This window comes from Lagopus muta, chromosome 25, assembly GCF_023343835.1.
Source record: "Lagopus muta isolate bLagMut1 chromosome 25, bLagMut1 primary, whole genome shotgun sequence".
In the NCBI taxonomy this organism is placed as follows: domain Eukaryota; kingdom Metazoa; phylum Chordata; class Aves; order Galliformes; family Phasianidae; genus Lagopus; species Lagopus muta.
The window spans coordinates 4,971,214-4,983,226 of record NC_064457.1 but is presented as its reverse complement, the minus strand read 5'-3'; the positions used below and the strand labels follow the sequence as shown (position 1 = coordinate 4,983,226).

At 52.4% G+C, this 12,013-nt stretch overlaps 2 gene segments (V, D, J or C); both read right to left on the bottom strand.

The window, feature by feature from the left end:
* The window catches only part of LOC125684500 (T cell receptor alpha chain constant-like), a 72,142-nt gene extending 71,463 nt beyond the window's left edge, over positions 1-679 (bottom strand). Inside the window, 1 exon segment of the C gene segment in view lies at positions 613-679. Coding sequence covers positions 613-664 — 52 coding nt within the window.
* Positions 680-8,388: 7,709 nt separating this feature from the next.
* Positions 8,389-10,622, bottom strand: LOC125684516 (Ig heavy chain V region 914-like). The segment is given in 2 exon segments: positions 8,389-10,175; positions 10,524-10,622. Coding segments are annotated over 2 exon segments (387 nt in total).
* Positions 10,623-12,013: the final 1,391 nt, after the last annotated feature.

Below are 12,013 nucleotides of genomic sequence, written 5' to 3'. Positions count from 1 at the left end.
TCAGATAGGACACAGATTGCAAATTGTCTCGAGAAACCGACACTTGATCCTCCAACTCTGGGCTCAATCTAACATATGAGCCAGTGTCAAGGATGGACAGCCACACGATACGGCCACTGAGTGCCTGACGGTACCACAGTACATGATAACTTCCAAAGCTGAAGCCGGATCCCTGGCAGGAGAGCTGCACAGAGTCCCCAGGTGCTCGCACACCTCCGCCAGATGCTTCCAGTCTCCACTGTGCACACACTCCTGTAGAAGGACAGCATCAGGAAGCAGGCATTGCACATCCATGGCAGGAGGACGTTCCCCAGCCACCCTGACAACAACTGCCATCAACTCAGAGCTGTGAAGCTCCTCTCTCGTGCCGCAGCCCCAGGCCAGGGGCGCTGCCCCAGCCGCCCTCCTCCTCGGGGCTCAGCCGGGGCCGCTCCCGCAGCATCCGCGTCCCCACGCAGCCTCCCTGTGCCACGCACGACAGCCGCTGCCCGGCACCGAAGGCGAGCGCCGGGCCTCCGCGCGCCCACCCGCCTGCCCACCCGCCCGCGGGGCGGCAGCAGGAGCCGCGCCCGGCCCCGGCCTCGCCGCCCTCCGTGCCCGCTTCTCTCTCACCCGCCGGCCCCAAGGCCAAGGCCAGCAGCCACGGCCCCAGCCCGGCCGCCATCGCGCCCCGCCGCGCCGCCGCCGTCTGCCCGGGAGGCGGACGGCAGCAGAGCGGGGCCGCGCTCGGGCCGCCCCTCGTCGGGCCCCGGCGGGGCGGCGCCCCCCGCTCCTCTGCTCTCCTCTCCTCTGCTCTCCGCCCGGCCCGGCCCCGCGGCCCCTTCGGCGGAGGACGGGGCGGCGCGGGGGGGCGGAGGCGGAGCGCGGCGCCCCGGCACTCGGAGCTGCGGGCCCTGGGCTGATGTCCGCGCAGCGCTCCGTGCACGACGGGCCCGGCCCGAGGCCGCACGCAGCACGGCTGCCCCACGCACGGGCTCTCGGCCCGCAGCCTCTTCTCGCACGTGCCTCCCGAGCTCCGCACCGACATCCCTCCATGACTTCTGTTCCCTTCCTTGACTTAGCACCAGGACGCACCATGCAGAAACTGCCCTCGAAGTCTTTTAACCCATTCTCCTCATTTCAGCAACGTCTTGATGCCCTCCACTCCCCAGAAAAGCTCCAGGCTGTCCTTTCTTGATCTTCGCACACCATCTGTCTCTTGCTGGGCTGCGAAGAGGGAGCGATGGAGGGGAGGAGTGGAGAAGTAGACAACACTGGTGCTGTAGGGCATCCAGGACTGTCTCTCACCATCGTCCCAGCAGGGTGCAGAAATAGAGCACGCTGTCTTCCAGATCCAGCCCAATGATGACCAGTCTCAGCCTGGCAGAAAAGCCTCTGGCGGGCAAAAGGTCCTGTGTGGCTTTAGGAGCTTCCCCAGCCCTTGCTCTAGGGCAATTGCTGCAGGTGATTGCTGAGCTGCTGTCACTACCAGGCCATGCAAATATAGGAAGCATTGGAGCTTCCTACACAAAGAACGCAGGCTGCTCCAGAAGCAAAGCCACCTTTTTTTATGAAGCTGGCCCACGATTTCAGAAGTGGATGTTGGTGGTACAGCTGTAGAGGCTGAACCTTCTTGCCAATATTCCATTATATTTCCTTGCTGTGCGACAGTTCCCAGCAGAGCGGCAGTCTGACAAAACAGTGTCTGACATGGGAATGCATATGAAGCAAAGGTGTGGATTTTCGTATTTCCATGTGGAACAAACTGCACCCCTTTAACATTGCACGTGCCTTCCCGGATGGCCTCCCTCCTCTCCCCTGACGTGGCATCATGCAGAAATCAGCCTGTAAGCCTTCAACTCTTCTCCTCATTACTGCTCCATCTAGACTGCCTGTGCTCTACCAGAAATCTCTGGGCTCCCCTGTCTTGTCCCCATTAAGGCTACCTTAGATAGTGCTAGTGAGTCTGCTGCTTTGCCCATGGCTGCAACCTGGTGGAAAGCTACTGCCCCAAAAAATGTGGAGATGAAGTCCCAGGCACACAAAAAAGGAAGGCTTCTGTCAAGAAAAATGTGCAAATTCTGACAGAGATCCCACTACAACATGCTAGTGCACAGGCCTGTGGCTGTAGGGAGTGCCAGGGCCTGGCCTTTGCAATGCAAGGTGATGGAGACAGCGCTTGTGTTAGATACAGCATGCTAAATAATGTGCTCAACCTTGTGGTTGACCTCAAGGAGGAGGTGGAGAGGCTGAGCTGCATTAGGGAGCGTGAGAGGGAGGCTGATTGGTGGTGCCAGGCCCTGTCGGTCCTGAGATCTAGGCAGCCAGCTGAGGCTCCACGTGGAGCACATCTCCCCCTACCGCCTTACAGACAGGTAACAGAGGGGAACAGGCAGGCAGGCTGTGTTCCTGCTACGCTGAACTCCCTGCTCACTCCTCTCCCTCACAACAACGGTGAAGAATTGGGGCAGGGGGCACAGGGCAATGGCAAAAGGTCCCTGCTCGGCGATGCAGGAAGTTGGTGGCTGTGGAAACACCTGAGTCGGGTCAAGAGGGTATTAGGGTTTCTCCCACTCAAAAGTTGGCCCAGCTCAGGTGCTTTTACACTAATGCACGCAGCATGGGTAACAAATAGGAATAGCTGGAGGCCATTGTGAGGTTGGAAAACTACGATATAGTCACTATCACAGAAATGTGGTGGAATGACTTGCACAGCTGGAGTGCTGTGAGGGATGGTTACTGACTGTTCAAAAGAGAAAGGCGAGGCAAGAAAGGTGGAGGTATAGAAGGAATAAGGTATAAGAAGGAATGTGAATGTGTGGAAATCGATGATGAGTTGTGTATGGGAACTGCTGAGTCACGGCCTGAACCTCTGATTAATCACCTGAGGTGAGCCATGAGTCAGCCAGAGGAGCACAGGTGAAGGCAATTCACCTGTGCTGCCGGAAGGGGTGGAGCCAGGCTCCACCCCTCCTGGACCTATTTAAGAGCTGGCTACCAGAGGGGAAGGATCTCTTCTGGAGATCCTCCTCTTTTGGTATCTTCTAGTGAGCTCAACCCAAGGGTAAGCTCTTCTATTTATTCTCTTTTGTGATCCTTGTTTGCTTTGCCTTACTCTTTTGATTACATTGCAATTATAACATCTTGATATCTATTGATTATACACAATTATATTGTGATTATAACATTTTGGTTATACAAGTTGAGACCTTAAGGTCAGAATAAAATTAATGGCCATTAATTGGGTGATGTCATTGTTGGTATCTGCTGCAGTCCACCCAACCAGGATGAAAGGTGGATAAGATACTTCATCATCACTTGGGTGTAGTCTCAAGGTTTCTACTCCTTGTTCTCATGGGGGACTTCAAATTCCTAGGCATCTGCTGGATATATTATACAGCAGATAGGGAACAGTCCTGGAAGTTCCTAGAGTGTGTGAGAGGTAACTTCCTGACACAGCTGGTGAAGGAGCCAACAAGGGGAAGCAGAATCCTGGATGTGCTGTTTGTTAACAGAGGAGGTCTTGTGGGGGGCATAAAGGCTGAAGGCTGTCTGGGGCAAAGTGATCATGAGATGCTGGATTTCTCCATCCTTCTTGAACCACAAAGGGAAGTTAGCAGAACTGCCACCTTGGACTTGCAGAGGGCAGACTTTGGCCCTTCATAATCCGTGATGAAATGGTTTTGGACCTACTCCAAAAGCTGGATGCTCACAAGTCCATGGGACCAGACAAATTGCACTCGAAAGTGCTGAGGGAGTTGATGGATATAGTTGCCAAGCCATCCATCCTTTGGCAGTCCTGGCTAACTGGGAATGTCCCCGTGGACTGGAGAGTGGCAAATGTGACACCCATCATCAGAAAGGGCTGGGAAGATGATCCTGGTAGCTACAGACCTATCAGTCTCACATCGGTGCCACAGAAGGTTATGGAGTGTGGCTGGAAGTTATGGAGTTTGGCTGGAAGTGTGGATCTGCCTGGGGGTAGCGAGGCCCTACAGAGGGATCTGGACAGGCTGGAGAGCTGGGCTGGAGCCAATGGGATGAGTTTCAACAAGGCCAAATGCCGGGTCCTGCACTTCGGCCACAACAACCCCAGGTGATGCTGCAGGCTTGGGGCGGTGTGGCTGGAGGACTGTGTAGAGGAAATGGACCTGGGGGTATTGATTGATGCTCGGCTGAACATGAGCTGACAGTGTGCCCAGGTGGCCAAGAAGGCCAATGGCATCCTGGCTTGCATCAGAAACAGTGTTGCAAGCAGGAGCAGAGAGGTGATTGTTCCCCTATATTCAGCACTCGTGAGGCCGCACCTGGAGTACTGTGTCCAGTTTTGGGCCCCTCACTGCAAGAAAGATATTGAGGCCCTGGAACGTGTTCAAAGAAGGGCAACGAAGCTGGTGAGGGGTCTGGAACACAGGGCTGATGAGGAGAGGCTGAAGGAGCTGGGAATGTTCAGCCTGGAGAAGAGGAGGCTCAGGGGAGACCTTATTGCTCTCTATAACTTCCTGAAGGGAGGTTGTAGTGAGCTGGGGGTCAGCCTCTTCTCTCGTGTCATTAGTGATAGGACCAGGGGGAATGGTTTCAAGCTACGCCAGGGGAGATTCAGGCTGGACATGAGGAAGTATTACTTTTCAGAAAGGGTGGTCAGGCACTGGAATGGACTGCCCAGGGAGGTGGTGGAGTCACCGAGCCTGGGGGTGTTCAAGGAAAGGCTGGATGTTGTGTTGAGGGACATGGTTTAGTGGGAGCTATTGGGAATAGGTGAACGGTTGGACTGGGTGATCTTTTAGGTCTTTTCCAACCTTAGTGATTCTATGAGTGGATAATCTCGGGAGCCATCATGGATCAATTAAAGGTCAACCAGGGGATCAGACCCAGTCAGCATGGGTTTATGAATGCTTGATCCTGTTTGATAAACCTGATTTCATTCTATGACAAGGTGACCAGTATAGCAGACGAAAGTAAGGCTGTCGATGTGGTTTATCTGGACTTCAGTAAAGCCTCTGACACTGTCCCCCACAACATCCTCATGGAGAAGCTGGCTGCCTACAGTTTAGATGCTCTGCTGGGTGAAACACTGGCTGGATGGCTGGGCCCAAAGAGTTAAATCCAGTTGGCAGCTAGTCACGCGTGGTGTCCCCCAAGGCTTTGTACTGGGGCCACTTCTATTTAACATCTTTGTTAATGATTTTGATGATGGGATTGAGTGCACCCTCAGGAAGTTTGCAGTCGACACCATTTTGGGAGAGAGTGTTGATCTGCCAGATGGGAGAAAGGCACTATGGAGAGAACTGGATAGACTGAAATGATGGGGCAAGATAAACTGTATGAGTTTCAATAGGGCAAAGTGTTGGGTCCTGCATTTTGATCACGACAACTCCAGGCAACCCTACAGGCTTGAGGAGGAGTGGCTGGAAAGCGTGACAGAAGGTACCTTGGTGTACTAATGGACAGTTGGCTGAATTTTGAAGACAGGCTGAGGGATCTGGGCTTGTTCAGCCTGAAGAAGAGAAGGTTGCGGGGTGACCTCATTGCAGCCTTTCAGTACCTAAAGGGAGCCTACAAACAGGAGGGGAGTCAACTCTTTGAAAGGGTAGATAACAGCAGGACAAAGGGAAATGGTTTGAAGTTGAGGGAGGGAAGATTTAGGTTGGATGTCAGGGGGCAGTTCTTTACTATGAGAGTGGTGAGGCTAGAACAGCTGCCCAGAGAGGCTGTGGATGCCCCATCGCTGGTGGTGTTCAAGGATAGATTGGATGGGGCCCTGGGCAATGTGGTCTAGTAATAAATGGGGAGGTTGGCGGCCCTGCCTGTGGCAGAGGGGCTGGAGATTCATGATCTTTGAGGTCCTTTTCAACCCAGGCTGTTCTGTGATTCTGTGATTCTGTGAATTTGAGCCAGCAGTGTGCCCAGGTGGCCAAGAAGGCCAAAGGCATCCTGGCTTGTATCAGGAATGGTGTGGTGAGCAAGACTAGCAAAGTCATCCTGTCCCTGTATTCGGCATTGGTGAGGACCCACCTCGAGTTCTGTGTTCAGTTTTGGGCAACTCGATCCAGAAAGGAAATTGAGATGCTGGAGCAGGTCCAAAAAAGTACAACAAGGCTCATGAAGGGCTTGGAGAATATGGCCCACGAGGAGAGACTGATGGTACTGGGGCTGTTTAGTCTGGGGAAAAGAAGCCTGAGGGAAGACCTTATTGCTCTCTTCAAATACCTGAAAGGAGATGGCAGCAAGAGTGGGGATGGTCTCTGCTCACTGGTGACAGGCGACAGGATGAGGCGAAATGGCCTCAAGATGTGCCAGAGGAGGTGTAGGTATGAAATCAGGAAAAAAATCTTTACAGAAAGCATTGTTAAGCACTGGAATAGGCTCCCCAGGGAGGTGGTTGAGTCACCATTCCTGCATGTGTTTAAAAAACTTTTGGATGTGGTGCTCAGGGACACGATTTAGCAGAGGGTTGTTAGAGTTTGGTGGTACGGTTAGGTTGTGGTTGGACTTACCGATTTTTAAGGACTCTTCTTACCTGTGAAATTCCACTATTTTATGATTCTATGATTCTCACGCCATCTGTTTTGTGCTGAGCACTGAACAGAGGAGGGGAGGAGGGAAGGAGTGGACGATGCTGATGCTGTTAGGGCATCCAGGCAGTCTCTCACTGTGGTCCCAGCTTGCTGCAGAAATTGAGTGCACTCTCTTCCAGCTCCAAACCAGCAAAGACCAGGGTACCAAAGATCTCATCAGACTGGCACAAAAACCACTTGAATTAGAAAAATGTATAACTCCATCTCTCCCAGCCTGTCTCCTTGTTGATAGAGGCTGGTTTGGCCTTGATGAAGGCTGGTTTAGCAATAGAGATCAGTATATTCGTTTAAGGATCAATATCCTACATTAGCAGAAGGAATCACTGACTGCTACATCTACAACTTTCCAGTTTACCTTTGCTTGCTGTGAGTACAGCCGTGTTTTTTTCTCAACAATCCTGCTTCGCAGGAGCACTGTAATCACAACAGACTACCTTTCTCTTTGCATCCACCACATACACAGCCTTTTTCCTTCCATTTCATGTTTACTGTTTTGGGTTGCAGTGCACTAAGTTAGAAGATTGCTCATTATGGCTTAACAAGCAATGGAAATATGTCAAACTGGGGATGAACAGCTAGAGCACAGACAAAAGTCACTGTGATGAAGCTGTTGATGGAAAAATGAGGAGGTCAGTGCTGTAAGACTAACATAGGCCCCTAACATGTACGCCCAGAAGGTCAGCAGCATATATTAATGAGTTATTGGGACAGAATGAATATGTATGCCAGTGTACTGCATGTGTGTATCTTAACTGTTTAAATATAGCACCTGAACTCGCAGAGACTGTGCTTTATTTATCAAGTTGCCAGTATGTGTAGTGGTGAATAAAGGAGCATCGGCTTTTACCATCACTCTGTAGTTAGAGAGTTTTCTTGACTGATTTCTGATGACAGTAGGTGAGCTGCTGCACCTCCTGTGATCATCTTTGTGGCACAACTCTGGACCTGCTCCAACAGGCCAATGCAGTATTCAAGGTGAGGTTACCTGAGAGTGGAATAAATGGTTGGAATCACCTCTTTGGAACTGCTGGCTACATTGCTTTTGATCTATGTCCTACTGCACTTCTTCACATTATCCCATCAAAACTCATGATTCAATAGCTTTGCAACCAGGCCCTGGAGGAAAAACTGGGCCATGCTAAAATGAAGGCCCAGTTAATGTGCACTAGCTTACGGTTCACTGTGTAGCATCTAAGGTTCCCAGAATGGCTCCGTTGTCATTATAAATTTTCTCAGCCCTTCAGCTACATGTTCTTGGGAAAGGCCTGTTTTCTGCACGCACTGTTGCATGACACCATCTGATTTGTGACTGCTAGAAAGAAAAACAAAGAATTCTGGATTGTCTATCAGTCACTTTTTGGTCCACAGTTGCAATGGTGCTCCACTGAGCTCTGGAGCCAATACTGCAGGGGCCTACTAGGATAGTGCTGTACCAGTCCACAGAACTGTAGGAAACATTGAAGGGTTTGCTCCACAAGTAAAGCCACCTATTTTATGATGTTGGCTCATGAGGACAGAGGTGGATGTTGGCATTATGGTGGTAGAGTTTGAACTCCCACAGCATGCATTGCATTCTGTTGCTGTGTAACACACTGTAAGTGAGGGGCAACCTGACAGGATGGAATCTGACATGGAAATGCAAATGAAGCAAAGGTGTGATGTTGAATTGCTCCACGTGGAAAGAATTGCACCCTTGACATTCACTGACACCTGCTGATCATTTATGGAGACCAGAAGTTGAATGTGAGCGCAGTGACGCAATGGGTTTTGTGTTTCAACAGTAGAAACACTGACAGGAAAGACAAGCCACGTTCCAGAAGGTCATGCACATCTGTCACACCATGAAATGAAGAATGTCTGGATCAGCCAGAATGTATGAACCAGTGGATAAAGAGCAGAACCTGAAAACAGAGGTGAATATTGGATTTCATGCATTGATGATGATATGACAATGTTGTAATATAGCAAAGTTTGCACCTGGAAGAATCAATGAAGATTCACACAGAAATAGAAAAAAAACAGAGTGTGCAAGTTTATCAGGAACAGCTGAACCCATACGAGGCTCAAGGTGACAGTTTCCTAAATCACATCATAAACAATGACAAAACGTATTGTCACATCTATATGACAGAGTCAAAGGAGCCAAAGTCCATGGAGGGGTGACATGAGAATTCCCTATCAAAGAAAAAGTTCAAGACACAGCCCTCTGTGGTATGGTGACGTGCGCTGTCTTTTGGGATAAGAAAAGGGGAGATCCTTCAACATTTCCTAGAACCCAGACAATCCATCAGCTCAGATTGCTCAGTCTCAGTGCTGACAATGCTGAAGGCTCAAACCTCCAGAGTCAGGCCCGAGAAGAAGGCTTCCTGCAGTATGATAATGCCTCATCCACACCAATATGAAGACCATGGCGCACACTGACAGTTTTGGCTGAACAGTCCTTTCATAACCATGATATAAGGTATATGTGACACCTCTGCATTTTCATCTTTTCGGGCTGATGGGAGACGTACTGTGTGGGCTACATTTTCCTGGTAACAATGTCAGCACAACAGCTGTGAAACTGTGGTTCACCTCCACTGGTGCAGGTATTTACCAGCATGAAATGAAGGACCTTCATCATCACAGGTGAGAATTCATAGCTAATGGTGTTGACTGTGTTAAAAGTCTTCCACTGTGAATCTTCTCTATCAAATAGTGTTACTGTGCACTTTGAAACTGTGGAAGCTTCACTGGAATCAATAGGAGACACTGCTTTCAGAGTAACCTATCTACATTTCAGGATCTCAACATCAATGGCCATCTCAATCAACATCCCTGCAACACTGCAGTAGCCATTTGTTAGATTACATCGCTCTGAAAGGCTCCTGATACTCGCCGACTACTTGGTTCACAGAGATAGATACAAGGTCACTGTATTTGTTAATGGAAACAGGCAACACAGTTGCTAGAAGTGCCGAAGTGCTTTAAGTATCCAAGAAGGGAAAGAAAAGAAGAAGGGTGCAGACTAGCTACAGGTAGAACAGGCGGACAATGTAGGCAAGAGGATTTGGTGAACAGAAACATGATGAAGGTAATCCTCAGGTTACAACACTGCTTTTGTGACTCAGGAGAATGAAAGGAGTGACAAAATCAAATGAGACCTTGCAGAAAGGATAGGGTCATCTGTGGTGTGCAGTGATGTCCCCTCACTGCCCAGGAGCAGACCAGAGATGCTCCAGCTCCTGCCAGCTCTGTGGTTCTTGAAGTCATAGTCATGGCTGTGTCTAGGAAGAGGTTTTTGTTAAAGTTCTGCAGGATTTCCTGTTCCCGTGAGAACAGCACAGAAGTAGCGCGCTGAGTCGTGTGGGTGCAGGGCATGGAGAGACAGAAAGGACACAGAGCGGGAATTGTCTCGAGAGACTGAGGATCGACCCTGCACCTCAGAGCTGACTGTAGTATATGAGCTGGTGCCGATGTAGGACAGCCACTCGAGAGAGCCACCAGGTCCCTGACGGTACCACCGAACAGAAAAACTTCTGAAGCTGAAGCCGGATCCCTGGCAGGAGAGCTGCACGGACTCCCCAGGTGCTCGCACACCTCCGCCAGATGCTTCCAGTCTCCACTGTGCACACACTCCTGTAGAAGGACAGCATCAGGAAGCAGGCATTGCACATCCATGGCAGGAGGACGTTCCCCAGCCACCCTGACAACAACTGCCATCAACTCAGAGCTGTGAAGCTCCTCTCTCGTGCCGCAGCCCCAGGCCAGGGGCGCTGCCCCAGCCGCCCTCCTCCTCGGGGCTCAGCCGGGGCCGCTCCCGCAGCATCCGCGTCCCCACGCAGCCTCCCTGTGCCACGCACGACAGCCGCTGCCCGGCACCGAAGGCGAGCGCCGGGCCTCCGCGCGCCCACCCGCCCGCGGGGCGGCAGCAGGAGCCGCGCCCGGCCCCGGCCTCGCCGCCCTCCGTGCCCGCTTCTCTCTCACCCGCCGGCCCCAAGGCCAAGGCCAGCAGCCACGGCCCCAGCCCGGCCGCCATCGCGCCCCGCCGCGCCGCCGTCGTCTGCCCGGGAGGCGGACGGCAGCGGAGCGGGGCCGCGCTCGGGCCGCCCCTCGTCGGGCCCCAGCGGGGCGGCGCCCCCCGCTCCGCTCCTCTCCGCTCTTCTCCGCTCCTCTCCGCTCCGCTCCGGCCCGGCCCGGCCCGGCCCGGCCCCGCGGCCCCTTCGGCGGAGGACGAGGCGGCGCGGGGGGCGGAGGCGGAGCGCGGCGCCGCGGCTCTCGGAGCTGCGGGCCCTGGGCTGATCCCCGCGCAGCGCTCCGTGCACGACGGGCCCGGGCCGAGGCCGCCCGCAGCTCGGCTGCCCCACGCGCGGGCTCTCGGCCCGCAGCCTCTCCTCGCACGTGCCTTCTCGAGCCCTGCACCGACATCCCTCCATGGCTTCTGTCCCCTCTGCTGACATCGCACCATGAAGCACCATGTGAAAACCCCTCTCGAAATCCATTGTGAGATGAAACGGTCTAGTTTCAATCTCTAACACAGACCAATCCAGATTGCAAGTACCATCTGATGAGGGAGAGCTAACTGTAATTCTGTTCCGGTAGAAGGAATGGTGTTTCTGGGACATGCAGGTCTGGCGTGACTGCAATGTGAATATGAAATAAAAGTGCCTCGTTCAGGACATGTACGCATCCAGACAGGTCTTGGATAACTCCAGAGGAGTTTCTACAGCCTCTCTGGGCAACCTTTTCCAGTGCTTTTTCATCCTCACTGCATAGAAGTTCTTCTGCATATCTGTGTGAGTGTCCTATGTTCCATTTGTTGTCCACTGCTCCGTGTCCTATCACTACACCCTCATCAAAAGAGTCTGGCCTCATTCAGTTGCCTCCCGTACTTTTGATGTTTATAAACATGGATCAGATCGACTCCAAGTCTTCTCCAGACTGAACTAACCCAGGCCTCTCAGCCTTTCCTCATACGGCAGGTGCTCCTGGCTCTTCAGCATCTCTGTCGCCCCCCGCTGGACTCTTTCCAGGAGATCCCAGTCACTTTTTAACAGGGAAACTCCTTGGTATGCTGCAGGCTTGAAGCAGAGTGGCTGGAAAAATTTGTGGGAGAAACAGACATAGGGCTGTTGGTTGACGCTGGGCTGAACAAGAGCTAGCAGTGAGCCCAGGTGTCCAAGAAGGCCAACGGATAGCATCCTGGCTTGTGGCAGAAATAGTATTGCCAGCAGGAGCAGGGAAGTGATCAGCCCTCTGTACTCAACATGAGTGCTGTGTTCAGTTTGGGCCTCTCACTACAAGTAAGACGGTGAGCATGTGCAGAGAAAGGCAGTGAAGCTGCTGAGGGGTCTGGAGCACAAACCTTATGAGGAGTTGCTGAGGGAACTGTGATTGTTTAGTCAGGAGAAGAGGAAGCTCAGTGGAGACGTTACAGCTCTCTGCAACAACCCGAAGGCAGGCTGTGGTGAGGTGGA